Below are 25,227 nucleotides of genomic sequence, written 5' to 3'. Positions count from 1 at the left end.
GCCCTGAGGGATGGGCCCCTCATGGACGGTTTCCACGCCCCACCCCTTGGCTGACCCACCAGAGAGAATGACTTTGCAGAAGTCCACCTTTTAAGGATCCAAAATGAAAGATACCTGATCCAAACAATGATCCCACGCCACCAGTGAGAGAGGGCTGCTCGTCACCCACCGCTGCCAAGGCCACCTCCTAAGGTCTTTTCTTGAGTCTCCTCCTCCCAGTGCCAGAGGAAAAGAATTGGACCCCATTAGACCCAAAGAGCCCCCTGTTCTTAAAGCTGCAGTTGGGTCCCTGTCTACGTTATCTTTTGCATGGTGAGCTCAGCCAGAGTCCTTCAGCCTTGGGCCACAGGGCCGGGCCTTCTGACTCACCCCCCCCCAACGCCCCTGTGAGCTGCTTTCAGGTAGGGGACGCTCCAGGAGGGCAGAGCTGGAAACCAGCGGCCCCTCGGCTCTTACGCTCCCCCTGGCTCCTCCAGTCCCCACAGCCCCTACGCCCAGTGCCCACCCCCCTCAGGCCAAGCGGAGAAGGTAATGGCATCCCTCTGTGGCTGTTGGAATGATTGGAAAAGTCGGCTCCGAAACCGCAGAGGGATTTACAGTACTGGGGGCGAGAGCTGGGGAAGCAGTGTAGACAGTGAGACAGCTGAATCAAACAGCGTCTGCGTGAGTCACTGCTCTCCTGCCTGCCGCCGCGGTCCTGGCGTGAACCTCGGAGCTGGTGAGACAGTTACCTTCTCAACCAGTTCAGTCTCTGAGGACAGAACGGGGGGGGGGGGGGCTGGACTGCAAATTGCAGCAGGAGAGGTTTACATCAAAAATAATCCCCTGAATTTTATGGGCCCCCCCGGAGGTGTTACAGTTTCCCGGGAGGCATGCGGTAGTTTGCAAGGCTCCACCTGCCTGAGCAACTCGGGTCGGTCCTGCCTATTGAATCTCTCTTCTTCTGTGACATGGTGACTCCCATATTCATGATCGGACCCCGTAGAGCCCCATCGTGCAATTGCGGCATGGCTGTGAAATGTACGGCAACAGTTGTGTACGCTTCACCTGTAAGTGCTGTCAGGCCACCCTGCTGCCCTTTACTTCTGGGACAGAAGCCATTGCTTTGACAAAGTTATTTGCCTGGAAATTAGCCCGGAGCAAGTGCCTTTGCTGTGTCTTCCATGTGCCTGTGTTCTCTCTTTAACTGTCTTCTCCATGGACACATAGGATTTGGGTGCTCAGAAGGGCACCCAGGCATCACTGAACCCTTCTCCTCCTTGCAGGGAGGAGGAAACCAGCCCCAGCCCAGACCTACCGGTCTCCACTCCGGAAAGTAGGCCAGGCAGGGCGTGAGGACGCAAGCGCTCGGCACTTAGCACATCCACCAAGTGGATGAGGGAGGCTGTTATCCCCATTTTACAGATGAGCAACTGAGACTTAGAGAGGTTAATAGCTTGCCCACACCTCCTAGACGGTAGGTGCATTAGGATGGATGGAAGCCAGGTCTTTGGGCATTGGGAACAGGCTCTTTCCACCCCACTGCACAGCCTTTCAGTCCCAGCCTTCATAATGGCGATTAAGATAGCAGCACACGATTGGTCACGAAAGACCAACAACAATAGCCTTGTGATTGACCACTTCCTGAGCGCCCAGCTTGTGCTGGAGCTCATCGCTTCATCTCATCTACTCTTTTTTTTTTTTTTTTTTTTTTTTTGAGACAGAGTCTCACTCTGCTGCCCAGGCTAAAGTGCCGTGGCGTCAGCCTAGCTCACAGCAACCTCAAACTCCTGGGCTCAAGCGATCCTCCTGCCTCAGCCTCCCGAGTAGCTGGGACTACAGGCATGCGCCACCATGCCCGGCTAATTTTTTCCATATATTTCTAGTTGTCCAATTAATTTCTTTCTATTTTTGGTAGAGATGGGGTCTCACTCTTGCTCAGGCTGGTTTCAAACTCCTGACCTTGAGTGATCCGCCTGCCTTGGCCTCCCCGTGTGCTAGGATTACAGGCTTGAGCCACCACGCCTGGCCTCTCATCTGCTCTTGAAGCAACCCTGTGAGATACATGTGGCTATTCCCGGTTTACAGTAAGAAAGCTGAAGCTCACATTGCTCATGCCTCTTGACTGGGTCACACAACAAGGAAGGGGCAGAGTGAAGATTCAAACCCAAGTTTTTGCCACCAAAGCCTATGAGCTTTCTACTGTGCATAGTGCCTTTTTGTAGAATTTTTCTGGCCTGATATTCAGGAACTCCTTTTAGTCCAAATCTCCATTCATCCTGCTACAGCGTAAACACAGCTATGAAAATACATCATATTAATGCACGTTTGTTTTGCTTTGTTGTTTTTACTGGGGGCATCCTAGCAAATGCACAAGCAGTGACCCAGCACTCCGGAGGTTGCTTGTTTTCTCTTCTCGTTTCTGGTTTCATCTCTACGCACGGTCCTATCTTCTGCTTCTCTCCTGCGCCTTTGTGTTCCCCCCAGGGTGTTTCTAGACTTTCCCACCTTCCCTCACCATCCTCACTGTTCCTTTAGACCTCAGCAGCCAATCCTGTACCTCCAGCATCTCGTTGCCAAGCAACCGGCTTCCTACCTGCCCCATTGTGTCAGAATCTCCATGACAACAAGTGCTGCCAAAAGAGAGAAAGAGAAAAAAAAAGTTAGGTGGTAGCAGGAGGTGGTGAGACCCTTTATTTTAGGACGTTCGTGCCGCTTTGCCAGCAGTAACTTGCTCACTCTCAGGATCCCCGGAGGGTGTGACAAATGGCCTCAACCCAAAGCTCATGAGGCAACAAGTCATGAGACTGACGGTCCGTGCGTAGGGATGTGGACTCCAGCTTTAGAGGCATTCATGTGAGGGGCGTGGATGAAAGCCACAGTTTTCTGTTTAGACGGGCAAGACTGGGCCACATGACCCCCTCTCCCCGGGTCAGTTGGGAAGGCAGCCGAATGAGGGAGGAGTTCTCAGTATTTGCGTGAGCAAGGTGTTGGGGAGTGTTTTCCGGTAGGACACAGGTATGGGCCGTGCCTGGCCAGCTGCATTTAGGGGAGGGCTCAGGAGATGGGGGATGGGGGATATTATAAACAAGATTTGGGGCCCACAGGCCCCTGCCCAAGGACCGTGGGGGGTTATGACCCTACACCATGTCTGGTCTGGTGGCTCCAGGCAGTGGTTGGCCTCAGCAGCCTCTGCGTCCCTTCCACTTTGCCTTCTTCTTCCAAAGGCCTGGGAGAAGCCTGCAGGGAAAAACAGGGAAAGAGAAGGTGGGAAAGAAGGTCAGGACAGCCTTGGATTCCAGGTGCTGGGCTGGCGTCCGCAGAGGGGACCCGGACTCTTGCAGCCCCAGTCTCTGAAGGCCTGACGGATGTGCACCAGTGGCCAGGGGACCCACCCGGGACGGTGATCTCTTAGGAGAAGTACTGAAAAGAAAAGTGAGGAAGCCTGAGCAGGTCGGAGCACCTAGGCACTACCTATGTGGACACGTGGCCAGGGACCTCCCTGACCCTGGAGAAGGCAAAGACCTTCATACTGCAAACCCTCCTCTCCCGTGGGCAGAGCAGGGCTGCCCGGGCTGTCTTTATTGCTCAGAGCAGACGGAGGATGGGAGACACCTCCCCAAGCCGGCACTCACAGGGACTCAACGAACCCACCCAGCCACCCCGTTTTGCTGGCACTGTCCTCACTGGTACTGCCATGTGAACTTCGAGGCCCTCCTAAGGCCAAAGGTCAGCCTGTCGTGCTGTCCATGCGCCTAGACCTGAGCTCTCCAGGCAGAGGAACACCCCTGCCCCTCCAGACTCCAAGCAGAAGGACTAGAAGGACCCCAGTCCCAGATTTTAGTGCTCTTCAGAGACAGAAAGTTCTCCCTGACATCTGACTTAAATCCCAGAAATAGAGCAGTTCATTTGTTCCTATCTGCGTCCATGGGGAAGGAGAACAGAACAGGGTCTGCGGGCTGGGCCCACCCTGCACATTTTCTCCTGCGGTTTTGCTCCTCTGCTTGGCCCGACCGTTCAAGAACATTGTTCACGCTCTTGCTATGTGGGGCCAAACGGAGGGCCAGGGCCCCCGAAAAGGCGGACGCCCCCCTGCTGAACGGCGGCTTAGATGCCAGATACTAATTGCTGAGACGGATGCAGTGAGTCAGATATTATTGGAGGAAGAACAAGTTGGTTAATCTTCCTGAATGGCAATCTGCAATTTGTAACCGAGTGTCTTTATAAGATTCTCCTCTTGGACCCAGTAATTCTCCTTCTAAGAATGTAGCCCGAGGAAGAATCTGAGGCTCGAGCAAAACTTGGATACTTGTCACAGTGTTACACATAATAGTGGAAAATTAGAAACAACCTAAATGGCTAGTGATGGTGCAGTGGTCAAATAATCTGTGTGTAATGCATTCATGTTATAGTTTATTATCTATTAATGAGTATGTTTGTAATCACTTCTGAAGATTTTACAATGAGAAGTAAAACTGCTTAATACATAGTAGGTGAAAAGATATAAAATATGTGTATAGCATAATCATAATTTTTTTTTTTTTTGAGACAGAGTCTCGCTTGTTGACCAGGCTAGAGTGAGTGCCGTGGCGTCAGCCTAGCTCACAGCAACCTCAAACTCCTGGGCTCAAGCAATCCTCCTGCCTCAGCCTCCCGAGCAGCTGGGACTACAGGCATGCGCCACCATGCCCAGCTCATTTTATATATATATTAGTTGGCCAATTAATTTTTTTCTATTTATAGTAGAGACGGGGTCTCGCTCTTGCTCAGGCTGGTTTCGAACTCCTGACCTCGAGCAATCTGCCCGCCTCAGCCTCCCAGAGAGCTAGGATTACAGGCGTGAGCCACCGCGCCCGGCTCATAATCACAATTTTATAGCGTGTATATGTGTGCGTGCACGCAGGAGCAAATATTACAAAGGCTGGAAGAGGGCGGGCGCGGTGGCTCATGCCTGTCATTCTAGCACTCTGGGAGGCCGAGGTGGGGCCAGGAGTTTGAGACCAACCTGAGCAAGAGTGAGACCCCCGTTTCTACCAAAAATAGAAAAAAATAGCCAGAGGTGGTGGTGCACACCTGTAGTCCCAGCTACTCGGGAGGCTGAGGCAGGAGGATTGCTTGAGCCCAGGAGTTTGAGGTTGCTGTGAGCTAGGCTGACGCCACGGCACTCTAGCCCAGGCCGACCCCGTCAAAAAAAAAGAGAGAGAGAAAGAAGGGAGGGAGGGTGGGAAGGAAAGAAAGAAAGAAAATGAAGGAAGGAAGGAGAAAAGAAAAGAAAGAAAATAAAAGCCTGGAAGAACCCAAAACACTTAAAAATGCTAACAGTCAACTTATTGAGGACTTCCCGTGTGCAACTGTGCTGAGCATTTTCCACACATCATCTTATTTTGTGTTTACAGCAACTCAGAGGTGGAGGTACCCTTGCTTTTCAGATGAAGCAACCAAAACTTGGAGAGGTCAAGAAACTTCCCCAAAGCCGCACAGCTTGCAAACAGAACCAGACTCTGAACAACAATTGTGGAAAGTGAACCCTGTCATTCAGCGTGGGGACGCGGGCGGGTGAGGGGTGCCTATCTGCGCAAGGCCTGTGCGCTTCTGGGCTAAGCGTGCAGCTGCCAGCGCATCCCGCCTCAGCTCTGCCTCGTGGGCAGCCCTGGTCCAACCTGCTGATCAGCCCTTCCGGGCAGAGTGACTGTGTTCGGAGGCCCCAGCAGAGGCTGCAGCCCCTGCTGAACAGGCAGTTTAGATGCAGGATGCTGATTGCTGAGACGGATGCAGTGAGTCAGATTTCTAGGGCAGTGTGTCCCCAAGTGCAGGCACAGTGGGGGCGGTCGCACTTCTGGGTCTGCCCAGCGAGACGGGGAAGGAAAGGAGGCACGTTTCCTGCTCCGCCTGGCAGGTGGGTCTCCCCTGAGCTGACCTGTCGGGGTCCTGGTGTCTGGCAGGATGCAGGCCCTTGGGCAGCTGCGCTCTGGAGCCTCAGCTCACACGTGGGACATGTTTTACTGGGATTGGGGTCAGTTAGAGGAGGGAGGCCTCTCTCCTACAGCCTGGCACGGGGGCCCTGGGCACCCGCCAGGCCCGGCCTCTCCCTCCGTGCGTGACCGCCGCAGCAATGACTGCTGCTGAAAGCGGGCGTCATCCTGGCTTGGCAGGGCCGTGCTGGCAGGAACGGGGCCCAAGCCCAGTTTTAGCTCGGCTCTGAGCGGGCTGGCAGAGCCAGCAGGACACACAGAAACACACAGGCAGGCAACGGTCTCTCCGCTACTCTGTACAAGAGAGGAGACGGGACTTGAATTCTCTTCCCTGCTGGACTCACTTGCCCACTTTTCAGATGGCAAAGCTGAGGCCTAGGGACTGAGTAGCTCAGGGAGAGCCTTAGCTCTGGGATCCAGTCTGACGTTCTCACTCCAGGGCTGCCTGTGACTGCTGGGGCTGCCACCAACTCTCTACTTAAGTCCCCCCTCCCTGCCCCCCACTCCATCCCTCACACATTCTGAGCCACTGGGGGAAGGAGGAGCTTGCTGCTGGTGTAGCCAGCCTGACCCGACTTACCTGGGCAGGAGGTCTGGTCTGCACCGCACAGCTCAGCCCCATGGACAGGTCTGGGGTCTGACTCTGGGCCCAGCCCTCTCTAAATGCCAAAATGTGGTGTTTCAGACAGGGAACTGCCCACACCCTGCAAAGCGGCTTGGGTCTCTCAGCTGGAGGGCTTTAAGAACAGCTCAGAATCGCCCAGACCTCCCCTGCCCCAGCCCAGTGGCCCTGGAGGTCCCTGGGCCTTGCAGAGTGACAGCGCTTCCTTCTGCCCGGCTGCAAGGCCTCCCCGGGGAGAACCCAGTGCTGGGAGTTTGAAGTTGGGGGAGAAAAGTAATAATAAAGTACGTGTGAGAAAGCTGTTGCCGATGGGTCTGGCGGGAGCCGGGTCATCTGGCCAGTTGCCTGGGGGTCTGTGGAGGCCCCGGCTTCTCTGTGTGTACTGAGCTCCCCACACCCAGGCCCCCCCCCCGCTCCTCCCCCACTCAGCAACTCCAGAGTCCATCTGGAATCCAAGTTATTGCTTGGGAAACCAGACCTGTAGTGCCTCTGGCCTGGAGGAAAGTGATTTATACACACACACACACACACGTATATGAAGGGGGGGAAAGAGGGAGCTGGGATGGAACACGCCCCATCTTCAGGGAGCCTCCCCAGGGCCCTAGGCCTTTGCACCCTTGCGACTGAGGACTCCAAGCTCTGGTCTGCATTGCAGGGGAGCGTACCAAGTGCTGGGGGCCGTGCGGCAGGAGGCTTTCTGGAACAGAGGAAGGGCGCCCGCTCCGCTCTGGGCGGCTCGAAGGAAGCCGTGCGCGGGCTGCACGTGCAAATGCCAGCTCAACTTCCTGGGAGGTATTTATAACCACGGCCTCCGGCCCCCTGTGATTTGTGGGACAGTTTTAAACCATTGATTTTCATTAGCATTAAATCATTTCTCTCGGCTAATTGAAAAGGAACCAAGGGTACTGAGAGCAGAGACTGTTCGTATGGATCAAATCAGAGGAAAAAAATGCCGATATGCTGACACAGCACGAGTCTCCAGTGGGGCAGCTCTGGGCCCCCTCTCTGAGGCTCAAAATCCACTTCTCTCTCGGCAGTCAGAGCCTGTTAGAGACCAGCCCCCAGAATGGAGGATTGGGAAGTGAACTTGGATTCTTAGCAGGAGGGATGGAGGTTAGACACGTGGAAGAACTTCCAGCCTAGGGAGGGGGGTCCAGAGGTTCTGAGCGAGGCGTGGGAGGGATGTAGCCGGCATGTCTGCTGTGTGGGTATGTTTGAGAACTCCCCCTGCCTCCGTCAGTCTGGGCTTAGGCAGGACAGGCACTGGGTCAGGGAGCAGTGTTCGGTGGCAGGTAATGAATGGGGTTGCTCTGGCAATGCCCAGTCTGGACAGTTAGTGTGCAGAGGCCTCCCCTGGGAAGAGGGCTGGGCTGGGCTGGCCTTGCAGTGAAAGGTAGGGTCTTGGCTCCCACTTGATCACTTAACTACAAGTGGCAGGAAGCGGCACAGTCCCACACTACCTGAGGCTAACATAGCCAGCCCCCTCTCTCCTCTGTGAGAACACGTTGCCACTTGGCCAGAAAGGAGACCAGGCCACAGTCTCAAGGACAAGGGAGTCTCTGAGGGTGTTGGCAGAGCCCTGGCTCTGGGGGCGGAGATGGGGAGACTGATGAGTGCCGCTGCTCGTGGACAATCCTAATCCCATTCTGAGCCAGGAGCCAGCCAGGCGGGCGCTGGGGTACAGCACCGCCACCCCTCCCCTGCCAAGTCCCAGCCAGCAGACCCCAGGGTCCTCTGCTTCCTGCCAAGGCTCTGCCCACTCTGAAGCGACAACACCACTGGCTGCCCATCCTTGCCTCCCCTGGACACGGACTGGGGTGGCTGCATTCTCTGTCAAGAGCCAGACCCCGCAGAACGGCCCCCAGCTGGTTTTCTGAGACACAAAGCCTGGTCTACAGTCTAAGAGTGTGGGGAAGGGGGAGGGCTCAGGTCCCTGCTACTCTGGCCTCCCCGCCACCCACGTCTCCCGCCTGCCTTTATGTCTGTCCTGAGAGGCTGGCAGAGATTAGAGGCTGGACAAGAAGAATAAATATTTAGTAAATGACTATGACAGCTCCGTCCCCAGCCCTGGGACCTCCTGACAATGCCCAGTCTGGGAAACACTGGGGTCTTATGTGGTGAGGAAGCTGTGTGGTGTGGGGGAAGAGCACTGGACTAGGAGTCACCCCAGGCTCCGTTGTTACTCAGTGGTGTGACTTGAGACAAGTGTTTTCGTCTCAAGCATAGGGACATCCTCATGTGCCTTTGTACCCCAACCCCGAGCTCTGTGTGGGAGCTGTGCAGGGTCCACAGCCCACAGATGTTCAGGGGGTTTCGTACCCACAGCAGGGGTGCTGGGCCCATTTTCCAGGGAAGGTGGGAGCACACTGCTGGAGAGCCTGCAGCCCCCGCGATGGGCACGGGTGGGAGGACACAGAGCACCCCCTCACTCTGGGCTGGGGGGGGAATGGGCCAAAGGGCAGGGGACAGGAAGGGACAGGAAGGGCGGGCAGGAAAGGAGATGCGTGTATGTGTGTGACTGCGTATGTCTGTGTCATTGAGTGTGGGTGACCTGTGTGTGTCTCTGTGTGAGTGTGTGTATCTGTGTGTCTCAGTGTGCTTGTGTACGTGGGGGGTGAGTATGAGTGTGTATGTCTAGCTCTGTGTGTCAGCGCGTGTGTGTGTGTGTACGTGTGAGTGTGTGTGAGTGTGTGTGTCTGTGTGTCTCAGTGTGTATGTGTGTGGGGGGGTGGGTATGAGTGTGTATGTCTAGCTCTGTGTGTCAGCGCGTGTGTGTGTACGTGTGAGTGTGTGTCTTAGTCCATTCAGGCTGCTATGACAAAGCACCTTACGCTGGGTAATTTATAAACAACAAATTTATTGCTCGTGGTTCTGGAGGATGGGAAGTCCAAGATCAAGGTGCCAGTAGCTTCAGTGTCTGGCGAGGGCCTGTTCCTATAGATGGCACCTTCTATGTGTCCTCACCTGGTAGAAGGAAGAGGGAAACAGGCCCCTTGAAGCCTCTTGTATTAGGTCGCTAACCCCATCCGTGGAGGTGGAGGGCTCGTGCCCCAACCGCCTCCTAAAGGCCCCGCCTCTTAATGCTTTCTCGTGGGAGATTAGGGGTCAGCACAGGAGTTCCGGAGGGACACCACACGCAGAGCACGGTGGTGCGCATCTCGTGTCTAGTGTGTGAGTGTGGGCGGGCGTGAGTGTCTGTGTGTGAGTGTCACTATGCGTGTGGCGTTCGAGAGGCACAGCAGCAGCATGAGTCACATCCTTGCTGTGGCGCCGAAGGACACAGCTCTCTGTTCCCTAAGGCGCTTCAGCCTCCAGGGACCAGTCCAGGCCTCCAACAGGAGTGAAGCCCCAGCTGAGGCTTGGTCCTGGGAGAGCAGACCAGGACTCCCAGGCAGGTGGTGTGAGAACACTCGCAGAGAGGCCTGCCAGTGGCCCGGGGGTTCTGTCTGTGGCTTCTGGACCCACGGAGGCCATTCTGTCCACGCTCCTGTCTCTGAGCAGGTTGCACCTAAGCCACCTTCATGAGGTCGGGAGTGCCTCCACTTCAGAGCGCTCTCCGTAGGGAGAGACCTCCCCACCTCCCACACTGCCCCATGCCATGGTCTTCAATGGGTCTATTTTGGAAACTTGGGCTGTTGTCTGGCTTTGTTTACCCGCCCCGCCCTAATCCTACATAAATTGGCTGTCCTAGTCAGACCCAAATAAGAAAATGGAAATTTAGGTTAGAGGCGAAACATTCTGGTGGCAATGTTTGTCCTATTCTAACTGGAACGGCTGACGAAAGGCATTAATGGGAAGTTTAGGATAGAACAGAGAAGGGAGATGAATGTTGAGCTAATGATCTAATTTAATAATAACTAGCAGGTATTCCGGGTTTCTTACAGGCAGCGATTTTCCTCCTGTAGCTCACTCAGGGTGTGTAACAGCCCTGGGAGGCAGGTGGCCCCGTCATGCCCATTTTGCAGATGAGCAAACAGGCCCCAAGAGGTAAAGTCACTTGCTCAGGACAACAAGGCAGGAAGCAGCAGTGCCCAGGTCTGCACCAGGGTTGGGTAGGAGAATGGGAAGATGGGGATGAGGAAGATGAGGGAGGAGGGTGGTTCTGGCTCTAAAACCTCCATGTTTTGGCCAACACTCATCACTGTGCGCTGTCGGTACCTTAGTGCTTGAATCCAAGACACTCCAGCCCTTTGCCATGAATGATTCCACTAGTTTCCTCGCCGTCTTTCTTTCATCATACCCAACCTCTCAGCGCTGTGGTTAAAGTGCTCTGACCTTTGGCAATGGGCGTTTTAAGTGCGTTCCCAACGCGGCGGCGGCCCCTTTAACAGGCCACTGCGGGAGGAGCTGTCCTATCAGCACCACGGCCACCGCGCCATGCTCCGCCCACCGCCCCGCGCCCCGCCCACCCCGGGGCCCCGCCCACCGCCGCCGCTGCGGGCGCCTCAAGGGCAGAGAGGGCGGCGCGTCCTGCAGACCCGGGAGGGGTCGCGGGGAACGCGGTACCCCCCTTCTTCCCCTCGCCCGCCCTGGCCCCAAGATCCGAGGGAGCTGGTCTTGGGCTCTCACCACCTTCTGAGCCAGAGTGAAATATTTATAGGCCCGAAATACTTCCTGGGGTTTGCAGGGCTTTGGGCCAGGGAGCCCCCGTCTGTCCTGGTGGGGCCTGGGCCGGAGCCAGGCTGAAGGCTGGCAGGTTGGGGTGGAAAGGAGTCTCGGGTGAGGCCTGGCTTCCGGCTGCGGGGCGAGCAGCACAGCAGCCTCTGGAGCCAGACTGTCTGGATCTCGTCTTGGCTCTGCCATTTACTAGCTGTGTGATCCTGAGCAAGTTCCTTAGCCGCTCTGTGCTTCCCGGCCCTTGCCTCATAAGTGGGGATGATAGTAATAGCACAAACTCGTAGGACCACTGCAAGTGAATACAGTAAACCGATTAGAACAGTGCCTGGCATGCAGTCAGCAAATGCAACTAAAAAAAAAAAAAGTGTTTGGTTTAAAAATAAAATCAAGTACCAGGGTGCGGATGGGAGAGAAGACGGTTGGGGTGAAGACTGGAAAGGGAGAAGTGAGCCGAGGTGGAAGTGCGCGTTGGGTGTGGGCTGTACACCCCCTGCTGGGCAGGTACTGTCCCACCTTGCCTCTCACCTTAGCTGCCTGCCGTTCACCAGACTGCCCCACGCTGTGTCTGAATTTGGCTCCTGTCCTCCTGGGAGGAGGGGCAGCCGTTCTTAACATAATTTCTGCTATGTCTTGAGCGCTTGCTGTGGGCCAGCCACCATGCCGGGGTGCCTTCATTCTCTCATCTAATAGTCATGAAACCCTATGACTACTTTTTGCACATGAGGACTCTGGGCTCAGAAAACGTAAATAACTTGTCTAAAGCCACATAGTAAGAGGTAGCAGAGCTGGGATTTGAACCCAGGACTTCCAGAGTCAAACGCCTTTACTGTCTCTACTACGCATGCTTCAAACTGCCCCTTCCGTTGGTAGGCAGTTGGGTGTTATCATATCCAGCATGGACAGTGTTTTTCCTGTTGATGCTACGGGCTTCTGACCCAGGCCTGGCAGCTGTTCTCATCCCCCTCTGCTCTGCTGCAGGCTCCAGGAAAGCCAGGCAAATCGGTCTCCATCCCTTGCTGCCCGGGATGGAGGGATACTTGAAAAAGAAGGTGTTTGGGGCCTTGTGACCACAATAATAAAAACACTTGTTGAGTCCTTACTGTGGTGCCAGACACTGTTCTCAGCACTTTACACCTATTAACTAAGTTACTCTTCCAAGCAACTGCTACGAGGGGGGTTGTGGTGTCAGTCTCATCTTCAGATGAGAAAACTCAGAGGTTCTGGGATTTGCCTGAGGTCACACGGTCAGCAGATGACACAACAAGCTCTGGACCCAGGCGCTCTGGCTCCAGGGTTTATCTCTAACAACTACAACACACGGAGTCTATTTTTTATTAATTAATCAATTTATTTGTTTTGAGACAAAGTCTTGCTCTGTCACCCAAGCTAGAGTGCGGTGCCATGATCATAGCTCACTGCCACCTCCAACTCCTGGGCTCAAAGGGATCCTCCTGGCTCGGCCTCCCGAGTAGCTGGGACTACAGGTGTGCACCACCGTGCCCGGCTAATTTTTAAACTTTTTATAGAGATGGGGGTCTCGCTGTGTTGCTCGGGCTGGTCTCAAACTTCTGGCCTCAAGTGATGCTTCCACCTCGGCCTCCCAAAGTGCTAGGATGACAGGCGTGAGCCACCATGCCTGGCCCACAGAGTCTCTTTAAAGAGCAGGGTCTGTGTTGGGGCACTGATAGGCAGACCCTTGGTCTGTGCGGAGTTCCACTGTCAAATCCACTACTTACTTCCCAGACCTCAGACCACCAACTGCCAACCCGACTCTGCCTTTTCCTTAAAACCTCCCCAGACCCTGCCTCACTGATGCACCGTGCCACATAAATCCTTATGGCACTTTGTTTGGCCTGTCTTAATGCACACCGCACATGTTCCTTGTCATGAGTGTGCATGTGTTTCTCCCCCACCAGATTGTTAGCCTCTGAGAGCAGATCCTGGGTCTCAGCCATCGGGGCTGCCAGGGCACCTGGCAAAGCATCTGGCAAGAGGAAGGTGCTCGCCAAGGTGTGTGGTTGTTCAACAGAGGGATACTGCTGCGAACCCTTGTGTGACCGCTGTGTTCTTTTGTCATGGAAAGTACTAACGCCCCAATGAAACTTACTGAGGACAGGGACCCCCGGTGGGAGGGAACTGAAGAACACTGAGGCTGTCCTCTTGTTCGCTGAGCTTCCGTGAAATCTCAGATCAGTGCTCTTGGAAGGAGAAAGAGCAAAGGGAGAATGTTTGGGGTGGGGCGTCTGGTAGGATCCCCCAACTGCGAACAACACACACACACACACACACACACACACACACACACACACACACGCGTGTTCTCGTGAGAGAGACATGGCTCCTTGCTTCCCCTGTCAGCTCCGTCCCCAAACTCTGCCCTTGAGACTCCCAGACACATTGCACAGTCGTCACAAAAGACTGATAGCCAAGCTCTTAGCTTGAACAGAGCCCTGTCCAAAAGCAACATAGATTGTCCTGCTTCTCAGAATATTTTCGTCTAACACTGGGGTCCAGGAAACAGAGGCCATGGCAGCTAACCCTGCTCATGGCAGGAGGCCAAACATCTCCCCACGTTACTGTGTTCAGCCTGCTTGGGTCATGAGGCCACGGAGGGGGGGGTGTGGAAAGGATCCCCCTCATTTCACAGCAGGCTCGTCTGGGCCCCGGGACAGAGCACGGGGCAGCGGCCTCCCCCTTGGGCTTCGAAGGCGTCATTGTCCGAGGGTCTCAGCTCCAGTCCCGCCCCCTGTGTATTCCCTCTCCTGTACTCCTCAGCCATCCTGCCCCTGGGCCAGACACCTGTAATCCCAGTCTTCCTCCCCATTCCCCACCCTAGCCCAGGTGTGCCCCCTGCCACCAACTAGGCGTGTCAAACCTGCTGCCCATCACTGCCGTGCCGCCGTCAGTGCTGCCTACAGGCCCATAGGGGCAATGCCCTGCACTACCCTGGCAGACAGGACACAAGGGGTTGGGGAAACTGGCTGATCTGAGGGATGGGGGGGGGATAAGAAAGGGAAAATAGCCCCCGACACACACCAGCTGCCTATGACTGGTTTTCTCGTCTTCTGGTTTCTACCCTATACACTGGGTTCAGCCTCTCCCTTCTATACCCCTGGCATCATCTCTGAAAGGCCCCAAACTGCAGTCACAGCAAGGTCAGCGGTGACAGGGTGTGCGGGCAGTGGCTGGACATCCGCTTGGGCGTGGCCAAGGGACCCGTCCTTGAGCCTCCGAGTCCTGCCCATCTGCACTTGACTCTCTCCAGCTGGGTGTGTCCATAATGAGACTTACCTTCTAAGGCTGTTTAAGTTCTAGAAGCCGCATCTCAATACAAAGGGCTGTTACTCCATCTAGGGCAGGGGGGGGTGTCCTCTGAAGTCCCTTTAAAGGTGCTGAGTGCCTGTGAGTCTCGATCTGCAGGCAAACCAGGAAAGCTCCTATCTGACCCCTTTCCCGCCAGGCTAAAATAACTAACTCGCTCTGCCTGGGCAGCCCCGGCCACCACCCCAAAGACGGTCTGAGTCTCCGGGGCCCCCCACTCCGGGGCAGTGGTTGTTACACGCCCTGTATGCATGCCACTCCCAGTCTAGGCGAGGGCTGTCCTGTCAGGGGAGGCGAGAGCAGGGCCCCAACTGCAGTGGAGAAGAAGGGGTGCGGCTCCGGTGACCTGCCACGGGAATGCTTTAAAATCCTCCACACATCAAGCTTTGCAGAACTGATGATCCAGTAAAAGCAGCAGCTCCATTAGCACGGGAGGCAGGAGCAGCCTCTTTGGCCTCAGGGCTTTCTTAGCTGCAAGTCCAGCCGGCCCTAGCCATGCGGACAGGGAGGTCTGAGCCAGGGGGGTCCGGGCCTGCCCAGGCGGAGCTGGGAGCCGGGAATACATGGAGGACGATGTAGGTGAGTTGGGCTCCTGGGCCGGGGTAAGGGGGTGTCCCTGGGTAACACAACCTGAATTGAGGAGCAACTCCTAGGAGAGACACAACAGGCAGAGCTAAGATGCAGTTCTGGGTTCTTTTACAGATGTAGCTCACAGAAGAGGTGGTCTGGGGTGCCTAATTGGCTTTGGTCCCCATGCTGAGATGTGGTGGGGATTGGGGCTGAGGGCAGAAGCAGAAGCGGGCCACATGGCACCTTGCCAGTGCGGGGAACTGAACCTGGGAATGCAGAAGTCTCGGGAGGTGGCTGCAACGTGTCAGTGGCCTAAGGCCCTTCTGGTGGGTGGCCAGCTCGTTAGCCCGGCTGGTCAGTGCACAGCCCAGCTCTGTGCTGGAGGCCAAGGTCGGCAGTTCAGGGCCCACACGAACCTTTGGGCACGTCTACACCTGTACACCCAGTCTTGCTCTGCTTTGTCACAGATACAAATAGCTGAGTGCTGAGGGGCGGCCGGATAGAAGGAGAATGACAAAGTCAACCTGCTCTCACCTCTGCCGGGGAAGAATTCTGACTCCGGGCCCCAAGTCAGGCTAAAGCACGGTGCTCTCTTCTGGTCTTAAAAGCTCCCTGCTTCTCCACCTGACTGCAGTTCCTAGATTTTTCTCCTACCCTCGTTTTGCAGACTGGGCATGGAGAGGTTAAATCATTTACCCACATTCCCACAGCTGCAGGTAGTACCTGGATACCACCTGAGATCCCTTTATGGAAGTCCTTCTCAGTGCTTCCTGTGGAGCTGTAGGACATGGTAGGGCCAGGGACAGGACAGGCGCCCTGCCTGGGGGGCTGGTAGAGGGTGACTCAGGGTGTCCCTCCGTCTGCGGCCTGGCGGGCGGGCAACGGTGGCACGAGACAGAGGAGGAGGAAGGAGGAGTCAGACGGGGCTTGGACCTGGCTCTCCCTCTAGGCCCAGGCACTGGGCAGGGTGGAGTGAGCTTGCCGTGGTGTCTGAACACACGCGGCTTTGCCATCTTCTCTGCCGGGGGAGGTGGGGGTGCTTCAGCTCGTCCAGGGGTGACGTCAGCTCATTAAAAGTTAGAGAAAAGGAGGAGGGGGGGTCATAGCACTTCTCTTTCTTGTGGAAATTATTTCGTCCATTGCAGAGCGATGCTATAAGCCCTGATGCACACGGTCATCTCAAGCTATAATTCTAGAAACCCGTCTGTGCTCACAGATCTACATTGACTTCTCACAGTTTAGCCTGTACCTGGTCCCAGACCACAGAGTCAAAGGTCAGGGAAAGGTCAGCGACAGCCACAAACAGCCCCATGCTGCTGCCAGCAGCTTGCTCTGCACCACGGAACGGGGCGTCTCCGTGGTCTTGAGGGCACCTGTGCCTTGCTGGTCTTTGCTCTAACCGAAATGTCCTTTGTCTCCGTCTACATCCAGTGCCGCTTCACCCATCGTGAGTGGACTTGGCTGTTTTCATCACAGGTAAACCTTTGCCCACATCTGGAATCGTTTCCCGAGTAGGTTTCCAGATGTGGCATTGGTCCCGCTGCAGGGTCTGAGGGCTGTATATTCTTATCAGCGCCGGATCTTACAGTTTTCTACAAGATAATAAATTTGATAGTAAGAAATGATGGCTTATTTAATTTGTATCTCTTCAATTTCCAACAAAGCCTTTTGTTTCTGCTTTGTTTGGGCCAGTTGTATTTATTACTCTGTGATTTTTCTTGTTTGTCTTTTGCCCTTTGTTATACAGAGTTTTTCTTTTAAATCTTGATTTAATGGAGCTCCCTCTATATAAAGGTACTAACTCCTTGTTTTTCAGACCTGTTGCAAGTATTTTTACAGGTTATTGATGTCTTTAGTTTTTTTTTAAGAGATAAGGGTCTCACTCTGTGGTCCAGGTTGGGGTGCAGCGGCACGATCATACCTCACCGCAGCCTCGAACTCCTGGGCTCAAGCGATCCTCCCACCTCAGCCTCCCGAGTAGCTGGGACTACAGGCATGCACCACCATGCCCGGCTGAGATTTCGATTTTTATGCACTCCAATTTGTCACTTCCTTTATGATGTCTGCCTTTGACGTGGTGCTTAGAAAAGCTTCTCCTACAACAAAATTATGGAAACGTTTATCCATGTGTTCTGTGAATTCTTTTATGGTTTCATTTTTTTTTTTACATTTAACTCTTTAGTCTACCTGGAATTGACTGCATGTATCTTTGTAAAAATGGCTTCAAATTCCCTTTGAAATGGAAGTGATTAATTCATTAATTAACATGGCAAGGAGGGGAAGCTGGTGGGGGGAGGGGTTGAAGATACAGGAGAGGGGTCGAATAATCAACAGGGCAAGGCAGGTCTGGCAGGGAAGGGGTCAAGCGCTGTTGGCAGCAGGTGTGTGGAGGGAGCTGCCCGAAACCAAGGGCGGGACACTCGGGCTCTGAGACGAGGCGGGTGGGAGGTGACAGAGGTCCGCTTTGCCAGGGCAGGAGGTGGGTAGGGAGTGGGCTAGAAAAGACTTTGAGCCAGGTGCCCAAATCCCCGGTGGTTATGGGAATGGGGTCGGAGGGGAGGGATCAGGAGAGAGAGTGTCAATGAGGAGGACCAGGGAATGGCAGGAGCCAGGCGGGAGAACCCTCAAAGACACACGTTTATCGTTTTACAAGTCTGCGACTTGGGGGAGATCAAGATTGGCCATTCCCGCTCTGGGCCCGATGGGGTGTGGAGGAAGATGGCACGCCACTGGCGAGGTGTCCTGGCAGTGGGGAGCCGGGGGTCAGCTACGGTGATGAGTGCAGGGAACATGCAGAGAAGAGGCTGGGGGCCTGCGAGCGTTTGTTGAGCGTGGACAGGACGTTCTAAGATTCGGGATACCGTGAAAGATGGGAAAGGGAGGGGCCGTGAGAAGGAACGTCTCCCTGACCAACGGACAGGAACGCAGTCAGGGAAAGTTACGTGAAGCTCCTGTGTAGGGTACATGGCAATCCACAAAGCGTGCGCACACATGTGCTTGCCGATGAGCCTCAGGGCACAGCGATGAAGGGATTTGCCTGGGGCCGGGCAGGTGGCCGGTGGGGGTGTGACCCCAGGAGTCCTGTGCTGGCCTGGTGCTCCCGCCACCTGCCCACAGACAGCAGGGTCGTCCTCTACACTCAGGGGCTGAGGCTGGGGATAGTGCCTGACCATCTTCTCCCCCCTCTCCCCGCAGGACGGTAGCCCAGGTGCCACCCGCCCACCATGAATGGGATGGCCAACGTGAACCCCGCCAGCCGCCCTCACTACGCCTCCTCCATCCCCGTGCCTCGGGCTTCTTCCCAGACCAGGATCCACACGCCGGGCGCCTCTCCGCAGCTGCGGCCGCGCCAGGCTGGGCTGGCCCTGAGCCCCCAGAGAGCAGCCTCTCCAAGACCGGGCAAGGCTGCAGGCCCTTCCAGAAACTCCTCTCCCAAGGCCTCCCGGGGCCGAGGCTCCCCCAGGGCTGCCGGGGCGGCGAGGGAGTCAGCCGAGGGTGGCGAAGGCCCCTCCAGCTCCCCATGGAGCAGCCCCAGGATAACCCCCAGAGCAGCCCTTCCCGGCCGAGCCGGGTCACGAAGAGCGGGGGAGACTCTGGGCACCCAGGGAACGAAGAAAAAAGCCCAGGAAGGGATTCCAGTGCGCCAGGCCCGGGGCAGGAGCCCCGCCCGGGCGAGCTGTCACGGAGAAACTCATATACCGGGCGCTGCGGAAGGCCGAAAGCCCCCCAGCTACCCAGGAAAAGACCAAAGAGATACACACAGAGCTTCCGGGCTCCCCAGGTCGTCGGAGCCTGACGATGGGGCAGCCTCACAGGCTTCCTCTCCAGTCTGCAGCCCGGCGCAGGGCAGGCGCCCCTGTCCCACCGCGGGGACCATCAGCTTCTCCTCGGCCCATCAGCAGAGCCAGCCGGTCACAGCCACGGTGGCCCCCTTCCAGTACCGGTGAGCTGGGGGGAGCAGGCGGGGGGTGGCGGGAACAGTGGTGTTGGGGCGCAGGCGCGAGCGGAAAGAGGAGCCAGGCCCTGAAGAGGAGCCGCTGGTGGAGACCAGAGGGCCCCAGGGCACGGAGAAAGAAGTCAGGCCCGCCGAGGCCTACAGAGTTGGGGGTTTAGAGAGCCGAGATGGGATTGAGGACATCCACGGGGACCCCGATTCAAGCTTTGGTCTTTCTCAGCTCTGGGGACTCCACAACGGAGGCTGGGAAGGAGGGCACCCCTAAAACGTCCGTTTCTGCTCTCTGGGAAATGGCGAAACAATACACGTAATGGAGTATTTTGGAAGCGTAAGCGGCTAGTCACATAGGTAGCGCCCGCCCCGCCCAATTCATTGTGGGACATTTGCCACCACGGTGAGTTAGACCGACTCTCCCGGCCTGGGCACTGCGCCTTCCGTTCATGGCGAGTAAAATCCTGACTTTGTCACTCATGTAGTGCCTGTGTCTGTCTGTCTGTCTCTCACTCGCTCACTCCACTCACCATACCGCCTTCTGCATGTCTGTGAACGTGCCTGGCGTTTCAGTGGTCAGTGATGCCCCTTAGGCAGGTGTTGCCACCCTTGGTGGCAGCGGTGGCCGGGCCAGTATTCGTGACACGGTGGTCAGCCAGCTAGTCTCTCTAGCTTTTTGCAGACATGCCAAGTTGAGTGCATAGAAAAACAAACACTTCATCGGCTATGCTTTTTTTTTTTTAACAAAAATATAACTCTTCATAAAACGACCGCATTAAATAAACTAAGTTTTAATTACTAATTACTATACAGCTTAGAAATGCCCAAATGCCAGTTAAGTACCTTTCTGCCCAAACTAACTTCCTATGTTTTTTTTTTTTCCTATGCTGATGCAAGGAAAAACTGTCACTTATATTTTGGGAGTAGAAAGGCTCACACCTGCTCTCCTAGGCGCTGGGGGCCTCTGAGGCATCAGAGTGGCTGGAGGTGGGGGCAGGGGACCACTAGGAACGTTAACCTTCAGTGGAAGCCAACTTGTGTGCCTTGATCTCCGAAAAATCGAGTGCAATCTTATATTACAGGAATAGGTATTTGGGGTCCGGACAAGGAAGCGAACAGTCCCACTATATGCTGCTTGTGTTCGGGCCTGGTTTAGGGTGTTGCATGTGGTTACGAACGCCACCTTTTAAAAGGACATTGATGTACGAAAACATTTAGAGAAAGACTGACAGGCTGCTGAGGGATCCAAAAAAGGTGTTATGAGAATGATTAAAGGAACTGAAGAAGTTTGCTTTGGAAAGGGAAGGCCTCAGAGAGGGTCTGAGAACGGCTTTCAAATATTTGCAGGGCCGTCATGCTGTAAGATGAATTAGATTTACTTGGTGCGGCTCCAAAGACCTGACTCAGCACCGTGGCGGTTGAAAGTTAGTTCAAGACAGATTTGAGGCTCAGTAGGAAGAACTTTCCAACTACTAGAGGGGATTCCAAATTAAGCAGAAGTGAACTCCTTGTTATTGCAAGAATTCTAGCTGACTCTACAGCCAAAGAGAGTCTTACCCGGGTGGCCCCTGGCTCTCCAAGCGTCCCTTCTGCCTGACTGTGCTGTCCAGAGAGTGCACCGATGCTGCTTTTTTATGGGGCAACTCACTTCTGTCCCTTGTGACCTTCTCGACTTAGATTCTGAAGCTGATGAGAGAGCTCAAGCAGCAGAGAGGCAGGGCAGGTCTGCCTTTGAATGGTCCTTTTCCAATTAGTAAAATGTTTCCCTGGTGAGTCTTTGACTTTCTTTTCCTACCTGATTTCCTTCATTTTGAATTCGTTCTTTGGGAAAAAAGTGTCTAGGCAAGAAATTGTTTAAGATTTTACATTATCCACCTTACACGTCCCATGGTATATTTAGAACCTGACATTTTCCAAAAGAGGTCGGAATTTTTCCCTGTGAACATTTCAATGCAATTTAAACAGAGCCATGTTTCCTTCATTCAGCGAATATTTATGACATGTTTGCATTTTAAACAAAAATGGAAATGAGTCACACCAGCCTAAGAGGAGCTTTCCCTGCCACCCCACCACCTGGACCCTGCCCCTTCCAGGCCCTGGATTAAGGTGGGAGAGAGGGTCGTGGCTCAGGCGCAGGTAAGGTTAGGACCAAGGACACTACCGGCCCATGGGCAGGAGCCCAGCACACCTGCAGGGCCTGGAGCTGCTGCCGTGGGCGGCGCTGCCAAGGGCCAGGCCGGCCACCCTTCCAGGCTTCACAGCCAAGGGGGTGCCATCTGTTCCCCGGAATCCACAGACCTTCTGTTTTCGTGGAAATCTGCCCCCGCCCCCTTCCCCAGCACCTTGGTCTTCTGCAAGGCCCCAGGGGAATGCGGCCGCTGAGGCTCCCTGCTCCTGTCCCCGTGCCCAGCCTGGCTGTGTCTCACCTGCTGCTGCAGGGAACGAATCCAGCCTTCCCTTGCCCGGTCCTGCACGGCCCTCTCTTCTCGAGGGTCTAGGTGCGGCCCCCCCAGGGAAGCTCACCTCCTGCTGTCTACCACCTCCCTCTGTATCCCGCTGCTCCCCACACCAGCGCAGCATAGCGCCCCCGTCTGCTCCTGGGAGCCCCCGGGCTCACACCTGGAATTCCATCACACCCTCCACCGCGCCCCCTCTGCTCTCCTGGACAAGGGCCACGGTGGCTTCACCGCGGCCCTCGCTGCCCTTTGCCAACGGCCGAGTGTTCCTCCTCCGCTGACAGTTCCCTCCGTCCTCCTCAGACGGGCTTGGGCGGACTTCGGTTAGGAGGGTGTGGTTAACGGCGTCGGGAGTGTAGGGTCATTGGCGTCACCGCTGTGGTTTTCTTCTCTCTGGTCCGACCTCCTGTCTGATGTCCCGCACAGACGGTGCTGTCCAGCCGGGCTGACGGTGGGGCGGACGTGTCCAGGAGGCAGAGGCAGGTGCAGACACGGGTTCAGAGCCCACCGAGATAGAGATGAAGGCCGCCTTCCTCAGCTCCCGGCCCATGTGGCTGCCACAAGCACACCCGCCTTGCATCACGAGCATGGCAGTCATACGATGACAAACTACTTCTATTTTTATTACTGGTTATCGTAGACGCTGTGCTTAGCTCTCTACACATGTGCTGTTATTCAGTGAGACACTGGACCCATTATATGGAATTCCCTGTCCCCAGCAGAATGTCCTGTTACTTTCTCACCACTATGGTGTGAGAAACGTCACACCTTAGTTTCTGACGTCAGAAACCCAGCTCCACCCTAACGTCTTCCAAGACACCAACGGACTCCAGCTTCCCTTTGCCCCTTGGCGCTCATGTATCTGGGCAGACATTTAATTGGCAGAAGGACCTGGGGGCGTCCCCATCGTAGTGAGCACCCCGGGGGCCAGGACTGGGTCTCCTGCCTTCTCTGGGTGCACCCCACCCAGCCCGATCCCCAGCACCCAGCGGAGGGCCTCGCAGATACACAAGAGCTCAAAGCTGCCTGCCTCGCTTGGAAAGAGCTGAGCACTAGCACCAACACCGCGCACCGCCCTGGACCCTCAGGCTGATCTTGGCCTTGGAGGGCATCTCTGCTCCCCACGGTGGGAGCCAGACCCAGAGAGGAGGAGAGATTCACTCCTCGTCACACAGCAAGTTCATGGCAGAGCTGGGCCCAGCGCCCCAGCCATCTAGGCATTGAGAAAAGTAAAAACTGGAGGGGGAGAAAGACAAGTGTGAGTAGCACTGGAGACTCACAGGGTCCCCTGGCCCAGCCCTTCCACTTCCCCTCCTGCCTGCACAGCCCTCCCCCACCCCTGCCAAGCTGCCAAAGGGTCCATTTAGCTGGCGACAGCGGGCGGACGGGTGGGCGGGCCAGCTCCAGAGCCGGGGTAATTGCCTGTAATGAAAGCACCCACAGCCTTTGTTCCCGGGAGTGGTTGCACGTTCGGGGCTGTGCGCAGAGGTCTGCGTGCACTTGGGAGCCGCTACCCGGAGACCTCACCCTTCCTTCCTGCTGCCACCACCAGCCCGGTGCAGACTCATCCTTCCAGGAGTCACTGCGACCTCAGCCGAGCCTACCCCACCCCTTCTTCCAAGGGGGAGCAAGCCCACGGAGGCCTGCGTGCCCCAAGCTGCCAGGAATCGGTGGCCTCGGCTTCCGAGGAGCTCTTCCCCATGTGCATGCACACGGCTGCACACACGTGCTCACCCCGAGGGTGACGATCGTGGCCGGACAAAGGCCTCAAGGCCTGGGGTTGTTGGGGATCCCTCCACCCCGTGTTCCTGAGAGCGGGAAGCATGTCGAAGGGCATCTGGCATCGGGCATCCCAGAGCTCTCAGGGGTTCCCTGCCCGGCGACTTTGCACAGAGGCCTGCTGCCGGCTGGAGCGTGTGCTCGTGTGCACACACGCGTGGGGGCCGGCCCCGAGGGGTGCAGGGCGCCAGCAGAGGAGAAGGACCAAGCTCTAGGAGGGTTTTCTTAGGCCCATGGAGGAACTTTGAGGCCAGGATAACCTCCGCCATGAGTGACCAGCCCTTCTTGCTCCCACAGGTTGCAGACAGACCAGGAACCCGGCCCCCTCCCCCAGGCCAGCTGGGCCCTGGATGGCTGCTCCGGGCCCCCCGCCGAGGCGGAGGAGAGCTTCTCCTGCGTGGGTAAGTGCTCTGGGGTGACATTTCCTCCCGGGGTCTGGAGGCCACGGGGGCTAGAACTGTTCCCACTGCCCACACGGAGGAGGAAGTGACGTAGGCTAAGCGGGTCCGTCCCTGGACAATGAGGCATCAACCTCTGAATTGCACTTTGAGTTTTCACTTTGCTTGACTCAACCCAGGGTTGGTCCTTCACACCCAGGAGCACTTCGGGGCCAGGGGAGGAAGGCGGCAAGTAGATGCCACGGTTATCCAGTGCTCAGGCTGCGGGAGTCACGCTGCGTGTGTCATGTGTGGGGTTGTGACAAAAGGGCAGCAAGCTGGGACGGCGAGGGCCGGGTCCTGAGCAAAGCCCAGGTTAAAAATGAAGGCGCCAGAGCCATCTAGGCGGCCGCCTGCCAACCGCTGCCTCTCCCAGGGCCACTTCTAACAGGTCACTCCCACACGTGTCCCCTTCCCTGTGTCATCCTGTAGTCACAACATATCACCGGAGCCTCAGCAGTGTGAGTGTCACCAAGAAGATCCCTAAGCCTTGAATACAATCACATTCCTTCAGGGCAGAGAGGCAGCCTGCCCCAGCTGCACCCTCAGGCTGGATGTGAATAAATGCGAGTGAATGAATGAGTGCTTTGTACGCCACAGGTCAGGCCCTGAGTGGTCAGACTCTCACTCCCAGCAACACTTAGGGCTGCGTGTTGATTTCCTTGTCATGTTACAAAATACCTAGAGGACGGCTGTGACCCACACCAGAAGCACACGGGCTGGTACACTGCAGGCAACCAGCTCCATCCTTCCATTTCCCAAAGAGAAACCTGCCCCAAGGAATTATTATTGCACTTGCTTTTCGAAAAGCTGAGGTTGCCCAGAGGGTCTGCGTGACAGCTTCGTCTCGGTGCCCTGCTCCAGTGGGCAAAGCTGCCTGCCCCTGAGGTCATTTGACACTGATGTGCACACCCCTGTCTTCTCTGTCCCCTGCTGGGCAGGGGGACCTGGGTGGTCCTCTGGGCCCTTTTGAGCCTGGTCTCTGGGCCTGGTCTACAGCAGCCATCTCGGAGCCCCTGCAGCCCTCCAGACAGAGCAGCAGCGCTCGCTCTCCGTGGCGAGTCTTGTGGAGGAGGGGGACAGGGCAGGACTGGCCGTGTGCACAATGAGCCATCTCCTCCCACGGTGACTGTGTGCACCCAGGGGAACCAGGGCATGGCAGGGGACAAAAGGAAACCAAATTTCCCTGGCACCGAAAAGCCATCAGAATTAGCATGTGGTAACCAGGAAACTATGCGGGCCTCTATTTTTACATTCGCAGTTTTGTTAGTGTAATGGCTTCCTTATGTGTGGACCACATCGCTAGGCCTGGCGAGCTCCATCCACCTCTCGATCAGCACCCATGAGTCGGCCAGGGGACTTTTAGTGTCTGCTGCAGCCTGGTGTCAGGGTCCCCAGGCTTGTCAGCTGGAAGACCACACTCGCTGGCTAGATGGGAAAGTGTCTGAGGGACCGCAGGTGGGGTTGCCCTGTGGGGCGGGGAGCCACCAACCTTCGCAGGTGGGCTTCCTGCAGGAGAGTGGGACCC

At 56.0% G+C, this 25,227-nt stretch overlaps 1 protein-coding gene across 2 annotated transcripts in view; it reads left to right on the top strand.

Moving 5' to 3' along the window:
* NAV1 (neuron navigator 1) overlaps positions 1–25,227 on the top strand; it is a 233,120-nt gene that overhangs the window by 51,114 nt on the left and 156,779 nt on the right. For both annotated transcript variants that reach the window (XM_075996964.1, XM_075996963.1), the window contains exons 2-3: positions 18,277–19,024; positions 23,560–23,663. In XM_075996964.1, the coding sequence (XP_075853079.1) occupies positions 18,306–19,024; positions 23,560–23,663 (823 nt within the window). In that variant the 5' untranslated portion in view covers positions 18,277–18,305. The remainder of the gene's footprint in view (positions 1–18,276; positions 19,025–23,559; positions 23,664–25,227) is intronic.

The sequence above is a fragment of the Microcebus murinus genome, chromosome 23, assembly GCF_040939455.1.
Source record: "Microcebus murinus isolate Inina chromosome 23, M.murinus_Inina_mat1.0, whole genome shotgun sequence".
NCBI classification, from domain to species: domain Eukaryota; kingdom Metazoa; phylum Chordata; class Mammalia; order Primates; family Cheirogaleidae; genus Microcebus; species Microcebus murinus.
Note: the sequence above shows the minus strand (reverse complement) of the source record. Positions and strands in the feature narration are given on the sequence as shown.